Below are 22129 nucleotides of genomic sequence, written 5' to 3'. Positions count from 1 at the left end.
TTTCTACCTCCATGATCTAAGCAAGTTTGAACGAATTCTAGGCAACCTGTCCCTTGTAACTTGTTATATACTATTTCTACCTTCATGGTTATACTTAAAAGTAAAGTGTTTTTATAATGGAGTTGGAAATGTTTTGAAAATGAACGGTGCCCCAATTTCAGCCATTTATAATTTTGGTAACTTATTTTAGGGCCGACTTATTCATCTATTTTTTTTATTTTGGAGACTTTTGGGGTAAATTTATTCTTTTGGGGTCTGATGGTTTTTAAGTGGATGCACTATGATTGAAGTTAAACTCCCCCCTCGAGACAAAAAACAACACCACCAAATTAATTAGTTGTTTCATATACATATTGTTATTGTTATTAGTTTGTAATATTACTGAAATTATTTACATTGCAAAAAACATGAAATAATATTTGGGTGGGCTATTAACATTTTATAAAACATTATAATTAAACCCTTATAAACCTTTACTCCAAATGAAAGTTATAGAAAAAAAGCTAACCACTTATTTAAATTCAAGGATCTTTGCAGAGTAAGAAGCTACTAAATCATGTTAGTAAAAGCAACATAATATTGCTTAGCAGAATCACAAGCAACCTGTCTTAACCAACTCTGGTACATGTAATGACGTTAACATTTTGTTTTAGCTTAGCGATAATTTTCGCTGCTAAGCATACATCTATGCATAAGAGTTTAGTGCTTTATTATAACTTGGACCCTGAAATAGTTATAAGAGATGACGTTTCATAATAATCCATCATTTGCACACATTGTAAAATAACTGCCCAATCATGAACCCCCCCCCCCAAAAAAAAAAAAAAAAAAAGAAAAAGACAAACAAACAAACAATCACCCCAAAAAGCAAACATTGAGCAGGTCCTCCAACAAAACCCCTCTTGTAAAAGACAACGCATACCTTTGGTTTTTGGAACTAATTCTTTTATTTTAGGGAAGAATAATTCTTAGTTGGAATAAACACTCTAATAAAACAGTTTTTGACAGTAGCGTTTCTAAGATTCAAATTGTTAGCGTTTGTGCGCCTGCTTCCTTGTACACAACTCTCATTTTCTAACTAACGCTGCAAAAGGGACTGCATGCAAGACTAACTTGATCAAGACCATCAAAGGGGTATTTTTGCCTACATGGTATTGGCTCTCATTCTTGAAATGTAAAGCGTGTAGTTTTTGTAGTTTCCCGTAGTTTTTGACAGTAGCGTTTCTAAGATTCAAATTGTTCGCGTTTGTGCGCCTGCTTCCTTGCACACAACTCTCATTTTCTAACTAACACTGCAAAAGGGACTGCATGCAAGACTAACTTGATCAAGACCATCAAATGGGTATTTTTGCCTACATGGTATTGGCTCTCATTCTTGAAATGTTAAGCGTGTCAAATTCTTACCCTTTTCCCAAAGATTTTAACCAGATTAAGCAGACATGCAACTTTCTAATTGAAAAAAATAAATAAAAAAATGGCCACGCAAACTTTCCTTTGGAACTGTTTTGAGAACAAAAAGAGTTAATCAGCTGATCAGACGAAAAGTTGCATGCCTGATTAACGGTCTCCAAGTTTGCTGTAAATTGGAAAACAGGGGTGTACAAATTGCTCACCTACAAACTAAATTGAACAAGGGTCTACCGATTTTCTTCTTAATCAGACAACAAAATTAGCTAAAACTAACTTCCCAAAATATCATCTTTTGATTCTTATGAAGAAAAAATTCTTTTAAAATCAGTTAATCAAAGGTGTACTTGACCTTCTAAGATTATAATCCAATTGCAACAATAAAAAATAATAACAATAAAGAACAAACAAATTTATGGCTTATTTATACGACTTGATATAAAAACGTTTCCACAAAACGTGTTATACATTAATTTTTAATTTGAACATATATGTACAAAGATATTTGAAATTGTGGTTGTTAAGTGAAAAAATAGGAAGAAAAAAAACCTGACGAAAACAATAATAAAAATGGTTGAGGCAAGAAACAGGAGGATGCAGATGCATCCCTGCTCCTCAACGCAGCATTTTCCCTGAAGATTAATAATCAAATTATGATCCGATTAAAAACCGGCATGCAATTAATAAATAATCCATTCATATTATAATCAATAAATTTCAATAATATTCAATAAGCCATTTGCAAGTTTGATTTGAAAAAAGTCTGGTACAACGACTTACTTAGTCATATTAGTTTGTACAAATGACTTGCTTAGTCATATTAGTTTAACGTTTAAATAAGAATTCCCCAGATTATAGACACTTGCCTTTTCATATTAGTTTAACGTTTAAATAAGAATTCCCCAGATTATAGACAGTTGCCTTTACAAATGGTTCGGGAAAGCTTTGGCATAGCAACCTCCAAATGAGCAAACCCTAGTGCCGTTTTGCTGTACACATTCATTTAATGTTGTATGGGTGTTCACCGTTCTCTTAACAAAAATGCACAAAAGTGCAAGTGCACCATCTTCATGCGATGAAGTCTGCACATTACTTGGAAGAAGAAGCTTACCCTAAATCATGTGACGTGGCAACTGTCGTGCTAGTCTGAGGAACTTAAGCAATAACTTGTGATCACCAAGTGAAGTTTGCGGTTGCAGAATGTGTAAATCTCTTTTTGGATAGTGTTGGTTCTGTGAAGAACCGACGGTTAACGACTCAACATTTCAATCAGAAGAGTACTGATTCGACATGTTGAGTTGTCAATCACAGGTTCTTCTCAAAACAAACACTGCTCAAAAGGGATTTACACATGATGATACAGCAAACCTTGCCAGACTATACTACCAACATGCAAAGATTCAACTCCAACTTGTGTTAATTCAGGTCATTGTACCACAAATTATTAAAGGCGCTGGACACTATTGGTAATTGCTCAAAAACATTGTTATCGTAAAAACTTACTTGGTAACAAGCAATGGAGAGCTGTCGACAGTATAAAACATTGTGAGAAACAGCTCCCTCTGAAACGTAGTTTTTGAGAAGGAAGTCATTTCTCACTCAAATATACTTGAATTTAATTTGAGGCCTCAGCTGAGGTCTCAAATTCAAGCATTTGAAAGCAGACAACTAGTGGGACAAGGGTATTTTTTCTTCCATTATTCTCTTAGTTCAAATTTTGACATGTTTGATATTTTATGCATATGTTGAGATACAGTGAGAAAACTGGTCTTTGACAAAAGGTGCCCAGTGCCTTTAAAATGTAACTCGCAAATGGCATATTTCTCAAAATCAATCACTAGCCCGGTGCAAACTTTCTGTGATTGCTAAGTGAATTTTGATGTCACATGGGTGTTTGCTCAGCAAATGTTTCGCAGGACATGAGCACTGTCCAACTGTTGCAAACTATTTGTTGTGACTTCAAAATTGTTATCTCATTCGCAGGAAGTTTTACGGGCTTAACACCGTCTCTCCTCAGAACACACCTAATGTATGTAACAACAGTTTATATCAAAACGTATCCTTGAACTTCAAAGTAATACATCCATTCACACAGGGTTTTTGTTTCCTCTCAACAAATCTGTCCAATTGATTGTTGTTGTCCTTAGGTGATAAAAAGGAAAGAAAAAAAAAAAAAAACTCTGGATCTAAATGATAGAAATGCTGTACAATTTCTTGAAGAGAATTCAGTTTCCTCAAATGTAGCAAATTATAAAGGGGCACGTTGCCTTGGATCGGGCGAGTTGGTCCAAGAAAAGCATTTTGAAAACCGTTTGTTCTGAAATGCATATGGTGGAAAGATGTTTTAAAAGTAGAATATGATGATCCACACAAATAATTTGTCTCTAAATTGCATGGTTTTTCGTATAAATTTTTGACTCTACAAAGTTGCCGACCGTGTTAGTTCGCAAAGTAAAAGGAAAACCACGCAATTTTGGGGCATATTTGTGTGGATCATCATATTCTACTTTTAAAACATCTTTCTAACCAAATGCATTTTATAACTAACGGTTCTCAAACGCTTTTCTTAAACCAACTAGCCCGATCCAAGGATTGAAGTTCATATCAATGTAGAAGTTCCAAGTGGTGAAATCAATAGTCTGGTCTCTGACAGTGAGGTTTGATTATTTCTTAGAAAGCCCCCCTTTAAGCAGTATTTGTAACCATAGCTAGAGTCGCCTGATCAGATATGGCCCAGGGGCCGATTTCACAAAGAGCTAAAATTGATCGCAACTGCAAATCAGTCGTAGTTGCTTAGTAAAGTGTGATGTCACAATGCAAATCACTATGGTGATACTGAAAATTTGTCTTACGATGGATTTGATTGCTTTGTGAAATCGAGCCCAGGTCTCTATCCTTAACGTTGTAACTGGACGCCAATTGCAAAAAGACTTTGCACAATGTTGATCAAATTCTGACACTGGTGTTGTCAAGTAGACTTAAGCCTGGTTCATACATCCTGCGAATGCGAATGCGATACAAATTTTGACGTCACAGCCCTGTTTTTGCAGCAAATGTTTTACAAGAGTTGAGCACAAGTCAACTGATGCGAATTATTCCTTGCGAATTTGTGACGTCAAAATTTGAATTGCATTCGCACTCGCAGGAAGTATGAAGCAGCCTATATGGTTCCATTACAAATACACACTATCAGTGATAAAGAAAGCTTTCCTTTAAAGACATCAACAGTTCTGCAACCTATCCTCCGTTTCTTTCAACATTCTTAATGTACAAGCCGACAGGTACACAAGTTGAAAGATTACTCTCAAATAAATATCCTTCAGTAACTCCTACTCACTCTTTCATCGAACTTCATCCAAATTTGAAATGTTGCACGTAGCTATGTAACAAGTCTTTGATGTAATTGCCGCAAGAGTGGCTTGTTCTCATCCGACACTGAATCCAATCAATTGAGAGCTCATTCAGTTGGTGGATAAATTGGAGAAGCTACAACTCTACAATCATCGTTTGTGTCGTTGGAACACACAGCATGTGTCCTTCACATCGTCCGAATGTCTACTTCAAAGCACAGATTTTGTAAAACACTAATTAAAAAGACACTCAATTTCAGAATGAGGTGTATACTGTTTGCCTGGTGGTGATGTTCAGTACCTTCCTTCAGACCATTCTCTGGAAATCATGCATTGCAGCCACTTCTTCGTCTGTCTCTATCCTCAACAATCTGTAATAGCAAATGAGTATACATTTGGATTCTGGAACTGTTTGATTGTTTTAAAGGCAATGGACACGGTTTGGTCTTAACTAAAAAAATATATTAACACAAAAACTTACTTGGTAACGAGCAACGCAGAGCTGTTGTTAGAACAAAACATTGCCAGAATCGACTCCCTCTGAAGTAACATGGTTTTAGAGAAAGAGGTATTTCTCACAAAAATATTTGAATCTGAGAAAAACTTCAGGCCTGGAGCCTTTCTCGTAATTGATCTTGGCCTTTGGTGGACTAGCTCTGCTCAAGGCAGTTGAATTATTCACTCCGAAAAAAGACTGCCGCTGTAAAAGCCCACCCCTATACAGTGCCCTTTGCAATACGAAAATTTGCCTTGCCTTCTCAGAATTGAAATTCCAGGCCAGCAATACTATGCAAAAATGCCAAATCAAATTAAGGGAATGTTCAATAGATGACGGTCAGTGAATCTGTTAAACCCTTGTTAGACCGTCATAAAATGCCCAAGTTAAAGCTCAGGATCACTTGGCCTACCTCTGAGATCTCCTCCTCAAGTAGCTTTTGTAGCGTTTGTACGCCAGCACAGACATAGCAAAGGAAACAAAGACGATGCTGAAGGCCAGCACAAGCCCCTGCCCTACACTGCTGACATGGAGGCCCTTGTACCGGGTCGGCTCTGTAGGAAGCGTCTTGGATGTTACTGGAAGGGTTCGATCGACGACTGCCGCTGATGAGGAGGAGCAGCGCCTTTGCATTGAATCTGGAAAGTGATTGACAACGAATGGTAACTCAATTAAAGGGTTTTGATACTTTTTGTAGATCAAGCTTGTGGCCATGACATGAATCTCTACTCACTGTACTACTCTATAATTCCTAGAGATCAGCCAAATATCCTGCTTCTGGGTACTGCTCAATCTTGTGGGTTAAACACAGATCTTCCAGGCTGACTAACCTAGACACTGGACACTATTGGTAATGGTCACAGACCCGTCTTCTCACCTGCATGCATAAACATGCATAAAATAACAAACCTGCGAAAATTTGAGCTCAATTGGTAGTCGAGATAATAATGAAAGAAAAAACACCCTTGTCACACAAAGTTGTGTGCTTTCAGATGCTTTATTTCGAGACCTCAAAATCTAATTCTAAAGTCTCAAAATCAAATTCGTGAAAAATTACTTTTTTCTCGAGAACTGCGTTACTTCAGAGGGAGCCGATTCTCACAATGTTTTATACTATCAGTCTCTCCCCATCACTCGTTACCAAGTTACTTAGTAAGGTTTTATGCTAATTATTTTGAGTAATTACCAATAGTGTCCACTGCCTTTAAGCCCCCAACACAATCAATAACCCTGTTCCAATTTAATAGTAAAAAGCCTGAACTCAACATTGATTTTCCTGTAGTGCAGGAGACTGTTATTTAAACAAAAGGTGGCAGCAGACAAACTTGGCAGCTTTCCACTGTTTCGCACATCATGTAGTTAAACCACACTTCGATAGATTTGCAGTTCTGATCAAACTGAGGGATCCCTCTGCCCCCCCCCCTTCCCCCTTTCCCAACCTGCCGGATCCAACCATAGTGAAGGACACTAGTTTGCTTTAAAAACACAACATTTTTTTCTTAGCAGTACAAATTTAAATAATTTTGAACAAAGACAAATTTACTAAAGCAGGACCTGAATCTACAACCTCGGACTAATGTGCAGGCCCTCTACCAACTGAGCTATCTCAAGTTGGTGGTTTCCCAATGTTGTCAATATCTTTGTTCGGGTACAAATCAGAATCACTAAGTCGGCACACTGATCCGGAGGTTGAATTTCAAGTCCCACTCCAGTAAATTTGTCTATGTTCAACCCAAAATTATCAGAAACATTACTGGGTAAATTCTTGCATAATATAAATGAAACTCTATCAGGGAGAACATCAATGCTGCCACCAGGATAATCCTTATCTTAAATAACCACACTACAGGGTACGCCGTCCAATATGCAATTCAATATTTTTCGTGGTTGCGTAATCATAAACCCATCTGTTATCTCCATCCTGTTTATGGTGTGGATTACGCGACAAATTGGCTTATGATGAAACGTTTCCATTTTAGTAACCTCCACACAGTTTTTTGCTAGAAAAAAAGTATCCATTTATAGCCCTTTTCCATAGAGTTATAAAAACTAGAGGGCGCACTGGCCTACATGATACGTGGCCCAGCATGCGCGTATGGCCATTTTCTAAGTTGACAAAACAGCATCGCCTAGCGTTCAATAAACACAAACTCCAACGTGTACTTCATATTCAACACGCGTACAGAATGGCGCGCATGTCTCCTTGCAGTCCCATCGCGTTTGTGCAAGAAGCATCATCAGTGCACCCTCTAGTTCTTATAACAACTCTATGCCCTTTTCACACTACTTAACTTCCCAGGGGGCAACCACGGGAACAGACTACCAGCTCTTTCACAATAGAACAACTTTCGTCCATGATCTACCCTGTAAAATAAGCACATCCCTTGGAATAGCCACCCCTGCTCTGGAAGAAGGGTAGGCAGTAAACCTTGGGGTATTGTGCAACCAGAACCCTGTGGAGTATGGACCCAGACGGGGCAGTGTGAACGTGCACCAGGATGACCATAGGAAGAAAACAAACCTCTTTGGGCCTCCCCAGGGTTGTATTCTACAGGGGTAAGAAATACAGTGTGAAAAGGGTTCATTCGTTCGTCTGAATGATCTTCCCATCAAGGGAACTCGGCAAACTCCCACAAAGGGATATAAACACCAAGTTGGCAACAGCCAGTCTCTCTCATACAATCATTGGTTTAACGTCTATGATTATGAACTACACAAAACAAGAAATTGTGATTCATTAACTAGACGACAATATTTATTCTCTATTTTTTCAGAGTCAATGTGAAATCAGCGTTTACATTAGCTGGGGGATTCGAAGCCACAACCTTGTGATTGCAAGTCCTGCAGTCTAACAACTTGACCATGGTGTCATATTCATAACCAGAGGGAGGATGTATTTAATGGTGATTGGGGGGGGGGAGGGGTGAGGGGGGGATGAAGGGGTTAGGGCGCTTCTTATCTCTCTTACCTTCTTCTGTCTTTCTGACAATTCCTGCAGACTGAATGTTATTATTGCCATCGCTACACTCTACCACCAGATCCAGAATGTCACCCTTGAATAGCAAGGAACCACTCATGGGCAGGTTCCCTTCCCGGAATGTCTCTGTTCGATGCTGTGTCGTCATGGCATTTGACGTGTAAAACAAAACGCAGCTCATCTGTGGCAAAGAGGGACGGAAGCTCCACCACTGCACACTGTTGTTGTTATCCCCAAGCGTTGCCTGGTTACAGAGTAACATTTGTCCTGTTTTGGGCCAGGGGAAAGAAAGGGGGAACTTGTTATATTGTAGGTTATATTGTAGGAGCTGTTCATATTACAAATTATTTGTCAGAAACGACACCCTTTGAAGTAATGTACTTTTAGAGAAACTTTTGCACCCCAATACTTTAATCTGAGATAGGCTTCAAGCATTAAGCCTACTACATAATGTATTTCAGGCATCTGAAAGCATACAATTCTATGCTACAATGTTGTTTTTGTTTTTCTTATCATTTTCTGGCAACTTTGATGACCAGTTGAGCCCATCCTTTCACAGGTTTGTTATTTTATAAATGCTTTTTGTGATACACAATTACCAAAAGTGTACTTTACCTTTAGTAACCCACATTGACAAAGAGCTTCACAATAAGACACGTGTGTAGGCCTACATCAATAATTTCTTCTTTAAATTGTAATGTAAAACCTATATTGATTTGTGTACTTTCATTTACAATATGATACACAAGTGTTATAAGTACTGTGCCCTTTTTAAATTTTAGTTTTCTTTTAATTATATTGTTTCAATCCAACTTTATAGCATGTATAGTACAGCTGCCTAACAAACATCAATACTACACTAATAAATAGGTGTAATTTTTATTTTAACTCTATCAAACACCCACCAGCAGAAGCAACAAAAACAGGATGAATAATAGTAAATAATAATGAAAATTCATCAAGCGCACAACTCCACAAAAGGGCTCGTGGCACTGAGTAACAAAAAACAATAATCTGCGTATAGTTAACAAAATGGAAACATAAGTCTAAGCTAAGAAAAACAGACAGTACACAACAGAATAAGTCCTTGAAAACCGACATAAGATAAGTTTTGAGAAGCGATTTACATTTTGTGGTACAAAGACAAGATCTAAGATTAAGTGGTAGAGAGTTCCAGATGCCCGGCGCAGCTGAAGAAAAAGACCCATCACCCCAGGAGTGTCGAGACTTGGGTTCAATATTGTTCTAAGCACGGAACTGGATCTAGAAGTACATAGTACCGTTCTAAATGAACTTATAAGATTGTTCATTGATCTGACTTACCATTACTTGGATAATATGGTGGACTACTCTGGGAGCACACTTTACTAATACTTGGCCCTGAAACAGAAAAAGTAAACAACAAAATTTATATCAGACACCATCCATGTAGTTTTTAGTTCATCTTGGAACTTAGATTCTGAAATTATCCCCTGTGGTCTACTGCCTGGCCTAATGCCAGTTAAAACACATGAGGACCAAATCCAATACATTTCAACCATCGGAATGTACTTTGGACTAGCGAGATGACCAAGCTACCAAATCCAATACATTTCAACCATTGGAATGTACTTTGGACTAGCGAGATGACCAAGCTACCAAATCCAATACATTTCAACCATTGGAATGTACTTTGGACTAGCGATATGACCAAGCTACCAAATCCAATACATTTCAACCATTGGAATGTACTTTGGACTAGCGAGATGACCAAGCTACCAAATCCAATACATTTCAACCATTGGAATGTACTTTGGACTAGCGAGATGACCAAGCTACCAAATCCAATACATTTCAACCATTGGAATGTACTTTGGACTAGCGATATGACCAAGCTACCAAATCCAATATATTTCAACCAATGGAATGTACTTTGGACTAGCGAGATGACCAAGCTACCAAATCCAATACATTTCAACCATTGGAATGTACTTTGGACTAGCGAGATGACCAAGCTACCAAATCCAATACATTTCAACCATTGGAATGTACGTTGGACTAGCGAGATGACCAAGCTACCAAATCCAATACATTTCAACCATTGGAATGCACTTTGGACTAGCGAGATGACCAAGCTACCAAATCCAATACATTTCAACCATTGGAATGTACTTTGGACTAGCGAGATGACCAAGCTACCAAATCCAATACATTTCAACCATTGGAATGTACTTTGGACTAGCGAGATGACCAAGCTACCAAATCCAATACATTTCAACCATTGGAATGTACGTTGGACTAGCGAGATGACCAAGCTACCAAATCCAATACATTTCAACCATTGGAATGCACTTTGGACTAGCGAGATGACCAAGCTACCAAATCCAATACATTTCAACCATTGGAATGTACTTTGGACTAGCGAGATGACCAAGCTACCAAATCCAATACATTTCAACCATTGGAATGTACTTTGGACTAGCGAGCTGACCAAGCTACTGGTCCTGGTAGCAAGTCACCGAACAATTTAAGGGCAATCTCTGGTCAGCATTTTTAAAAGGTAGATTGGTTATTTAGAAGAGGAGTGGTTGCCAATCTTCAGGGAGGGGGGCACTGTTTTCAATGCAAGTCCATCCTAAACGAGGCTAAAGCCACTCTTGGTTGGGGCTTACAAGAAAATAAAAGGATACAGATAATAACTTAGGCTAGGGGCCACAAACCTACATTTGTATGATCATGATGACAATGACATCCTCCTTTAAAACAAAACAATTTAATGATATGTTCACAGTTTGGTTGTAAAATGGAGATGATTACTAGTCTACGGTGTAATACAATTTTTAATTTTGAAGGTGTACATGTAACTCCACACTTTTTTTGCTGTATTTAGCCCAGTTCTACATGGCCTTGACATTACAAAGTACAATACCAGTCCCCAGCAAGAATTTAGCAGGGCAGCTGCTGGTACATTTGTACTGTCCATATACCTCAAATTCATTGCACTACTGGGTCTGAATTGGGGTATTCTTGTAAACAACAAGTAAGGCTAGCCACATGTACCTAGCCATCTGTGCACCCAACTGTTGATTTGTAAAAAATAAAACCACTGCAATGTCAAAGCATTATCAGACAGGATATTTGGCACTTAGGCCTAATGGGAAAAAAGGAGGCGAACTTAATTGAGCAAAAGGGCTAACCTTAATATAGGCCTACATAATGGTATAGGCTTTGATAGACTTTTCAGGCTCTAAAAAAGTAGCCCACCAAACTATGCCTCTTGCCCGAGGAAGTTTTAGTAGACCAGATTTTAAACAATGTATGCTTTCATTATGACCGAAAGATATGATTGAATGGTAGCAATCACAAACATAAAAGTGAAACGAAGTAACATTCATACGGCAAAAATAAATAACACATCTTAAAATTGTACTATTTATTCACATCTGAAAAGGAAGAAATAAATGAGCGTTACATGTACGTATAGGCCTGAGCAAGTATTTTGCCCAGTTTTTAGAAGCCCACTGGGTAAATTTGTTACAATGCATGCCAGGTTGGTGTACTAGGATGAGCACTAAACTCCTTGATATGTGGTGAAACTTTACATTTGTCAAGTGACAACCATTTTCCAGGAAGGCTGAATGAAAACAACCAAAAAGTGACGGGAAAAAAAAAACATGTCCTTAATGAGCCAAAAAATGTCAATGGTCCTTGGCTACTACAGTGCATGTATGTGGATTGGGAGATCTTGCATTCTTTACAGAGACTTTCCGCACAGTAAATCCATGAATAGATGACCATGGGAGGAGCAGAGATTACAAACAAAGCTATTCTTCTAAATGCCAATGTGGAGTGTTGTGACTATTGTGGCTTCACTAAGCTGTCAATGTACTATGATCTAACCATGGGGGTAGGAAGAACCAAACTAGCAAACAACAACCCCAGTAGTCAGTGACAAGCAATCATTGCACCATTACACATTTGGAACATGGTTTTAAAACTATGTGTAGTGTCACTAGTTTATTGCTCCATGCTGCCACCAGCAAAAATACACTTCGACAGGATATATATGTAGATTATTAGTAAAATATTATGTACTCGAAGTGATTTTTTATGAACATTATATTAACATTACAGTATGTTGAACATTTTGTTGAAACAAAACTTGCATAGCATGAAGATACTTGAGTTTGCAAGTTGTATCACCCCACAAATTTTTAACAATGTGCGAACTGACAGCATGTAGTTTGTAGCACAAATTAGGCATTTAGTGAGTATCTGTTTTTCCCTTTTAAAGTTATGGTTTTTATTTGTGATAATCCTCAAATAAATTGTTTCAAATTTTTGTTTATAATGTACACTGTAGCTTATTAAGCTAGAATAAAAATCCAATTCATAATGAACACTTTTGTTGACCATGCCTGGCAAAAGTACTTTTGTTTTAGAACCTTTACCATTTTAAATTTGGTTGTTTCCTCCATGAAAAATAAATACGTGAGATTCCAGGCATGAGATAACTAACTGATGCCCGGAAGCAACAACTGTACTAAACAACATTATCATTGTACAACATGTACATTTGTAGTGACACTGTTCATGTATATTGAGAACTCATTGAGAATGCTGATGACAATTGTTGAAGTGAAGATAGCATACATGTCCATGACTCAAGTATTGAAAGTACAACTACAATGCAAAGTGAGACATTCAGGCTGATGAAAATTTGCATGGAGAAGATACAATCAAGTGTGGTTTCCGGACACACCATGTAATAATCTCTTGCGGTGGTTCTGAGAAGAGCCAGTGGTTTTAAACAACACCAAATCAATGATCAGACCATCAAACAGGGAGAACTTCCTTTTAAAATTGCTGATTCACCCCAGAACCACCACAGCCTGAAAGCGATTCTAACAGTGTCTTCATGTTTGTATTGTCTGGACTTGGGTAGTTCTATGAATCTTTGCAGAAATGAGAGCTCAATTTGAAACAAGTGGTGTTACTCTGTGGCAACTGGCAAGATTTAAAAGAGAATAATGACTTGGTTTGACATCAGTGGTCCACTGGCCAAATGCCAGAAGGGCCAGTCAGAAAACTCTCTAAGTAATCCGGCTGACTCGTTCAGTGTGAAAAGCATTTAAAAGTACCTGTACATTGTATCGAACTAGTGAAAAAGCTGAAAGACAAGCAGGCCTTTGCTGTTGCAGGGGCACTTCCTTCAGGGGCCAATTTCATAGAGCTGCTTAAGCAAAAAATTTGCTTTTGAGCACAAAATTAGCTTGCTTATTTAACACATAAAAATTGGCAAAAATTGGCAAACATTTCATGGCATATACATTGCTTGTGACTGGTATTTAGCTGTTGTTTACTTAGCATAAAAATTGAGTGGAGTCTTGGCCGGTAATCTGATTTTACTAAGCAAGGATTTTTTTGCCTTTAAAGCAGGTCTATGAAATTAAGCCCTGGTAAGGGGCACTGAGGAAAATGTAAATTTGCACAGGAACCTTGCAAAGGGCATTTAATCATGGGGCACAACGACAAATGCTGTGGGTGCCTTGAGTTACTGTGTGGCCTGGACGTTTTGTGGACTAGTGAAATGATAACCTAACTGGTCCAGTGGTCCTGCTGGCTAGCCATTGAAAAAGTTAAGGACCCGTGTACATTGCAGTAGTTCAAATGGAGATTTAGATAGCGTTTTGGAAAATAAGTAATTGGGAAGGTTTCTAATGTACATCCTCCATACATGTAGTTTACATGTAATGCTGTGCACAGGCACCAAAGGAATTGCTAATGAACAAAGTGATTGTGAAAGTACTTGGACTCTGTGGAGTGACATGCAAGATTCCTTTGAAGTACAGTATTAAAGGCAGTGGACACTATTGGTAATTACTCAAAATAATTATTGCCATAAAATCTCACTTGGTAACGAGTAATGGGGAGAGGTTGATGGTACAAAACATTGTGAGGTACGGCTCCCTCTGAAGTGACATAGTTTTAGAGAAAGACGTAATTATCCACGAATTTGATTTCGAGACCTCAGATTTAGAACTTGAGGTCTCGAAATCAACCATCTAAACGCACACAACTTCGTGTGACAAGGGTGTTTTTTTCTTTCATTTTTATCTCACAAGTTCGACGACCGATTGAGCTCAAATTTTCACAGGTTTGTTATTTTATGCTTATGTTTAGATATACCAACTGTGAAGGCTAGTCTTTGACAGTTACCAATAGTGTCCACTGCCTTTAACACTGCACTATGAATGAACACTGAATAGTGAAGTTTGATATGTGCAGTCATCTGGCTTTAATTTAACTCCAATAACATACAATGATTGAATGATAGGTTTATACAGGAGACTAATTTATTAGGCATTGGACAATGTACGAAAGAATATTATTAAACATGGGCAAACCTTAATGCATTAAAATTGAAGGTGATCAAACAACTGTTTTTTTAAAAGCCATTTCGCATGCATTTTCTGGTAATGAAGATAATCCAGCGCATCTGAAAATGGCCACCTGGAGTCCAGGGGCCTTTCTCAAACCTCGGCTTGGGCTCAAGCTCAGGCTAAAAGCTTTGTGAGCTGCATACGCACTGAAAACACAGCTCGGCCTTTAACCTGCATTTTTGAAGCAGCGCGTATTGCACTCGGTGGTTAGACAACAGCAGATGGAGCCTGGAACCTACGCCGACGCCAAAGCCAAGGTCCGAGAAAGGCCCCTGATATCTCACTGAAGCAACAGAGGCAATAGACCGATCCTTTAGGCTCCGCCCACGACGCATATGTGAGCAAGAACACGTGAGCTTCTCCAATGCCTTTCTGCACAACTCTGCTGCGCGGGCCAAGCATCCCCACACGCATGTCGGACCTTATTTGTTGGACCTTCGTTGTGTTGTGATTGGTCAATACGCAATGGGGCAGAGCTTAATGGATCGGTCTATTTAGGAAAACATGACCTTGAGATGGGCTTATTGTTGAGGCATGCCAAGAGTGAGGCTGAAAAGGGAAATCTGCATCTAAGCCTAGAAGCAATCTATGAAACAAATTTGTAGTGTGCATTTGAAAATCAACAACTGTCATCTCAAGAAGCTGTTTATTGCCGTCGGAAAATTTCGAGTTAAAAGGTTTTTGAGGAAGGTTGAATTTGTTCCCCTTGGGAAAAAACCTGTTTAAATGAGTTGGCACTTTAGTGTAACTGTAATTCAGCATCAATTTAATGAGGATGGTGATGATGATTACACTTTTTGAATGATAGGCCTGGAAGCAAAGTAGACAAATACAAAGCAATGACCAAACAGAATTAAGGTTTTGTGTTTTGCTCATTTGGTCACTCCCACCAGAGACCACCATTACAGACTGCTCACATTGAACATAAAAGAACAAAAACATCAAGTATTTGAACAAATTTCTCTGTCAGCCACAGCTGGCTATCGATCAAAAAAGATTTTATCGATTACTTGAAATCCTGTCGGTTTTAAACTTTAAATAATATATTGTACAAATATCTTCTCTCTGAATGTAGGAATCCATAGGAAAAAGTTTTACGATATGAACATTCAATTCCATGGTTACTCATGGTTTGACAGCAGCAAAATTTTTATCAACCAGGCTGTCGGTTACCATGGCCAGCAAATCTGGGGCAATGATCTTCTTTTGATTCACTGGAAGAGCAGCTGGCGATCACAATGCATTTTCTAAGGGACAAACTCGGGGTGCTGTTTCTGTGGGTTTCCGTTCCAACTCCTTCTGTGATCCTTTCTCTATGGTTCTACGGAAAACTAGAAAAATGTCATGTGTTGTACGTCCATTCCGACACAAGTGTTATTGTCTCTTACCTGCTATAAAGGAAACCTCACTGGACTTGTGGGTGCTTCTCGATCCGTTTGGAGCCTTAGCAAAACAGATCATTTGGATAATATACTGAGCAGCCATCTGTAATCCAGGTAGATTTAAGTTTCCGGAGGGGGCTTGATACATCAGACTCTCACTAGACAATGACTGGTTTTGACGGTACACGAGATCGCAGTATACATTTTTATTGTTCGTCTGGAGGTACAGAGCAATTGTCCATGTGACAGTGGTGGCATTTTCTTTTGAATCTTTCTCAACGCAAGCAAACACTTCGTCAAAATGTTCTGGGGAAAAATAAAAGGGTAAACAGTTACTCAAAATGCAGTAAAACACTGGTAGGATGAAAGCCCTTCTCTGATGGCAGATCATTTCTTGTATTAGAAGTTATTGAGCTTTATTAAGGTAGCCTAGTGGTTGCCTGTTTGCGGGTATCAACAAACTTTGGAAGAATACTGAGCTTTATTAAGGTAACCTAGTGGTTGCCTGTTTGCGGGTATCAACAAACTTTGGAAGAATACTCTTTTTTCACTGATATAAATTGTATTTTCAAAGTCACAACAACTTGACAATAAATGTTGCCGCAGAACCAGACTAACAGTAACAATTATCACTGTCACAGTAAAACTTCCAAGACTTCTAGCGTCCCCCAAAACCCAAGTCAATTCATTTCAATAAAACAGTCTCTGGGCATTCAGTGTCATTCTGACTTAAGCGCATTTACTTTTTTTACTGGTGCTGGCAAAACATCAACCCACTGCCTGTTTTAATAAGTGTTCAAAGTTTTAAACTTAAAACAAAGAGTTTTAAACTTTGTAAAATAACAAAGGAATTGCATGGTTTTGTTCCTTAAAATAATTTGGAGCAAAAAAAGAGGATTAGACTATTTTTTATAAAGACTTTGTTATTATTAGCTAAGTAACTAGGTGCCTGCTTTAAGTTTGAATTGATTAAGGTATTATGAGTAATTTTGTTTGTTTTGTGTCCTTTGTTGTTCCCTTGATAATAAAACCATGATAAAACACTATAAAAAAATTTAAAAATAATAATTGACGATGTGCTTCAAGTTTAATTACTGTTTCTCCGTTGAGGATGTTCTGTGGGACCAGCAACAAAATTTAATTTTAAAGTTTAACCACGTAACCATGGCGTAATCGCTAACACGCAGTTCAAAATGGAGGGGCTGTAATACTTGCCGTCAACCTGCCGTCAATTCGCTTGGTGCTGTCAACTAAGCTCTTACTGTCAACTTGCCGTTTACTCCTCCAATATTAATTTAAAATCCACAAAAGAGGCAGAGAACTGAAAATATTTGCTACAGAGAATTTTCATAAGTTTGAGGTTACATTTCAGTTCTATAATTGAGTTTTTCAATCGCGAAAAATCTCAATCAGCAAAGCCGTCGGCCGACATCTTGCTTTTCACTTAACTTGCACAGGATGGACAACAGAGGGCGCTTTCCTGCACATGGAATAGTCTTAGCTCAAGACGTTAATGATCGTTACCGTGAATATCAACCTCGTCCTCATAGTTTACTTTTTAAACCATCTTGACAAGCACCCTTCTAGCAACCGCTCGACACATCCCGGGGACGAGGTTGTGTTAATCATATAGTCAGTCGCGCGATGGTCGCGCGAGGGAAATCTTGCGCGCGATCCTAAGACTGAGGCCTAAAAACTGTGTCTTTTTATGATTGCGCGTCAAGATTTCCATCGCGCGACCGACTATAAACCGACACTTATGTACATCACTTCCTGTAATTTGCTCACTGACGTCTTCTGCCAAGACTAATCAAATACTGCCATCTGCGTAGTGGTTGTGTTGACGGCGGCTTGACGACAAATAGTAGAACAGAAAATGGAGAACTCAAAATGATAAAAATGGAGTCTGGACCTGCCTCCAAAAGATGGGCTTGCGCTAAAATGCGCCAGCGTTTACAACAAAACTTATGGATTCATTTTGTAGCGGTGACCCTAACACATATGATGATACCCCTATTGGACTTTATTTGGTTTTAGATTTTCAGTAATCAACGAAATGAAATGAACCTGACACCAATCTGGAACAAATTTTACAAACAATACAAAGTTTGAGGCAAATTTTCTTACCTTTTGAAAGCCTAAATGTTTACAACTTTCTCACGATCGGGAACGCTTATTTCTCTACAACATTTGTGTGAAATATAAATATTGTGTCACCATCCTCTCACGAGATATTAAGGCGAAAACGAGAACACATCGTCAAGTGAAAACAAAACAAAATGGATCTTAAGTGCACGTAAGTTGAAAAACAAAACAATAAATGATCACAATTCATGATCCTGAACAACATAAGGTAATTTGGAGCAACTAAAGCGCCGTATATGTAGCACTTTTTCATCGATGAAGTTTGCCCTTTTTTACGTGTGACAGATACAAATACCCAAAAGGGGCAGATCGGTGGACTCGCTAATATAACCATGCAATTAATAAACACTGCATCCATTTTCCTCGACAGGACAGCATGCAAAGAAAAATCAACCATCAATATCCGGTCCTACTAAAAGCCGACAACAAGCCGACAACGCCGACAACAAGCCCAGAGCGCCGCCAACACGCCGCCAACACGTTTTAAATACCTCAAAAATGGCAAATAAACCATATACATTTTAGAACTATATGTGTTCTGTAATATAAACGTAAAGTTAATAAAAAAACTTCACAAAAAGTGTGAATTTTTAACCAGAAAAAAACTTCACTTGCACGGAAAGCGGTCGGACGCCATCTTGGCTTAAAAACCGTGTTTGGACCAGACCATTATGATACGGGTAGATTTAGCACTTGTCAACAACAGAGGGCGGGCTTCATGTGAAGACCTTCACTGCAGTGTGCACAGTGCATGACGCCCGCCCTCTATTGCTAAGTCTGACTCACCCGCATCATAATGAACTGGTCCAAACACGATTTTAAGCCAAGATGGCGTCCGACCGTTCTCCGTGAACGTTAAGTTTTTTTTCTGGTTAAAAATTCACACTTTTCGTGAAGTTTTTCCATTAAATTTATGTTTACATTACAAAACACATATAGTTCTAAAAGGTATATGGTTTATTTGCCATTTTTGAGGTATTTAAAACTTGTTGGCGGCGTGTTGGCGGCGCTATAGACTTGTTGTCGGCGTTGTCGGCTTGTTGTCGGCTTTTAGTAGGACCCTCAATATCATTCATCAAACTCAAAGTTGAAACTCAAGAGTCAAAGTCAAAGACAAACACAAAGTGAAACACCATCCCACTCTCCTATTTCTAGCCAGCCACTGGCATGGTGGAGGGGGGGGGGCACTGGTTGGCCAGGCTGAGTTGAGATTGGGTCTTTTTTAAATTATTTTATTTATTTTAGTTAACAACAAATAAGTTTAGCCCCTTTTTTTAGGCTTTTATTTTTTTAATAATTTGATTTTGAAAACAAGATGACTGAAAAAGTGAGACGTCATTCGGCATCTTTTTTTAATTTTATATAATGCAGTTTACACATACCAAAATATGGAAATAATGAAATAGATAATAGGCATAAATTACATATTTGCTTCAACAATATAAATTTAACATTTCTCACGAAACTGGTGTAACACTTTTTACCCCAAAACGATTATACTGTGAAAACAATGAGAAACCTACCGGGACTGCTTGCAGAAGAGCACATTTTTATCACGAAACTAAAACAAATTGCCGTCACCAAGAGCATTCTGCTAATGCAACTACATGAGTTGCTTAGTCCAAACAATGGACGAGAACATAACACCCATCAAACTTGCAAAAAAGGTAGAAAAACAAGGGACTTTTGCCCCCTAAAAATAGTCACGACATACCTAGTGCCTAGGTAGCAGTAAAATGCGCTGGTACTCCGATGGAAATTTCTGCCTTATTTGAACACAGCAGCGGCCGGCTACCAGCGAATGTATTTTAATTTATTTTTGGCCGGTTCGATCCGATCCAACGCCGCCAGCGGCGGCGTTGGATCTAAAAGTAAAACCTTCATTGGGTTATTTTATTCCTCCAAGGAACAGTTAATGACAGTTCTTTTTACTGATTGCTTAAAATAAAATGTTATTTTTGGTTCGTTTTTTTTAAAGGCAGTTAGTTGTTGTTCGTTGTGTTTCCAATTAATGTTTGCGCACAGCATGGTGATGTGCTATTTTAAAAACACTTCAACTTCCAAGCACATGGCCATGCTCTGACATGACTGTGGCCAGCACTAGTGACAATACAGCATGCACAACTGACTGAGTTTTTGGGAAAGCCCCGCACGCAATTGTGCCCAATTAATATAAAGCTGCTAAGCCGTAGTGCTTGACTTGACAAAAAAATAAAAAAAATAGCAAAAATTGAGGGGAAGCATTGAGGGGAAGTGCCGGGGTACGTATACGTAGTTGCAACCAATAATGTAATTTTGGCTGGTGTTTACCTGTGCTCCTTATTAGCCTGTTTTCTGCTTCAACAGACTTTATGAAATTGCTGATTGGTTGCTGCTTGGCTCTCAGCCCGGAAGTTATTTTTGTAAAAGGGGTATAGGTTGCAAACCGTTTTGACAATAATTCAATTCAATTCAACCTAGGAAGAAAATTACTTTGCGTAAAGGCCTAACACAAAACATATTTTAGACACAATGATGATATGCCTGTATAAGGAGGGTTCCAGCAGGCGCACGACCACCCCATGCAAAACAAAATACTTACAAAATTAAGGTGAAAGCAAATTGGTGCACTGACCCTTTTCTGTTTAAGTTTTCTATAAAATCTTTTTTTTTAAATGACAACTCCCTTTTATGATCAATATTGCAATCATACACAAAGTTGTTATAAAAATGCCGGTCTTGCCCATTATTATGGGCGGCCAAAAGGGCCAAAACTAACAAATTTATAAATTAAAGGACAAAACAATAATCAAAGAAAGAAGTTGTTCAACAAACACAAAGTCGAAACGTAGGTAACAAAACTCAACAACAATCAAAGCAAACTGTTTTTAAACAATGAACAATTCCTAAATCAAGCTTTATAGCCCAAACAACAATCAAACACTTGTTTTTTTAACAAGAAGTACTCTGAATCAAACTAATAAAACAAAACGCAATCAAATATAAAATAAAAACAAAACAAAGGCAGCCAAACGCTAAAAGAATGAATCCTTAAAAAGAACAGACACAAACAGTACAAACAGGGACGAATACTAACACAGTAACAATAAAGACAAATCATCAATCGGCTATTGTTGAAAACGAAAATCAAACTAACTATTACAAAATGTTGAGGGCGGTTGTCAAAGCTAAGGACAAAATGCAAACCGTATCAGGCCCATAGAGCTATATTATACAAATATTGACTGCTTCGAGTGCTATGGTTAAAACTATGACTCCCTCGGGAAAATAGAACGCTCCGGGGATCACCGAGGGAGTCATAGTTTTTAACCATTGCACGAGTAAAAGCAGTCAATATTTGTTTTATAACACCCCAAACATTTCTAAATACTGTACATATTATTATTAAGTTACAGACCTGAATGCTACAATCCATGGACGACGCGAATACAGATTGCAGACACTTTTACTTACTGTGCTGCATGTAGTGTCGTGCAATCCGAAATGGTTACAGACTATTAATTTATCATCCTCGTACACGCAACGGACGTCTGGGTACTGCACGCCATGTGCTAGTCTTCGGACTAGCGCATGGCAAACCGACGCACTATCACACGGCCGTCGTCTAGCAAAACTAAGACATGTCATGTGACGCGCTCTAAACCAATGAGCAGGCAGAATACTTGCAAGGGGTGTTATAAATACTGACTAGAGCGCTAGCTTGCTCTGCGTTTTGAAGCCAACCTGGGCGCAGACATGTGTGATGTGTTGCGTGACTACGGAACGATTTTAATTTTAAGAGAACACATTTGGACGTGCGCTTTACATACGCGACTGCCCGTTCGCGTTCGTCCGCGCTACGAAAACCGTAATTTCGACTTGATTGACGTACTAAAAAAAGTAAACGCGTCTTTTGAATATGACGCACATGACGCTCGCAGTTTGTACGCTCATCAGCAGATTGTGCGTTC

The 22129-nt window shown here is 38.5% G+C and overlaps 1 protein-coding gene across 1 annotated transcript; it reads right to left on the bottom strand.

The window, feature by feature from the left end:
* Window positions 1-97: 97 nt before the first annotated feature.
* LOC139946015 (uncharacterized) lies at window positions 98-19898 on the bottom strand. The gene is made up of 6 exons (XM_071943598.1): window positions 19703-19898; window positions 16041-16340; window positions 9554-9610; window positions 8222-8497; window positions 5666-5891; window positions 98-5128 (listed from the first exon to the last, which is right to left on the bottom strand). The coding sequence occupies exons 1-6, from the start codon at window positions 19767-19769 to the stop codon at window positions 5065-5067; spliced, it is 990 nt and encodes a 329-aa protein (XP_071799699.1). The 5' UTR covers window positions 19770-19898; the 3' UTR covers window positions 98-5064.
* Window positions 19899-22129: the final 2231 nt, after the last annotated feature.

Source organism: Asterias amurensis, chromosome 13, assembly GCF_032118995.1.
Source record: "Asterias amurensis chromosome 13, ASM3211899v1".
NCBI classification, from domain to species: domain Eukaryota; kingdom Metazoa; phylum Echinodermata; class Asteroidea; order Forcipulatida; family Asteriidae; genus Asterias; species Asterias amurensis.
Note: the sequence above shows the minus strand (reverse complement) of the source record. Positions and strands in the feature narration are given on the sequence as shown.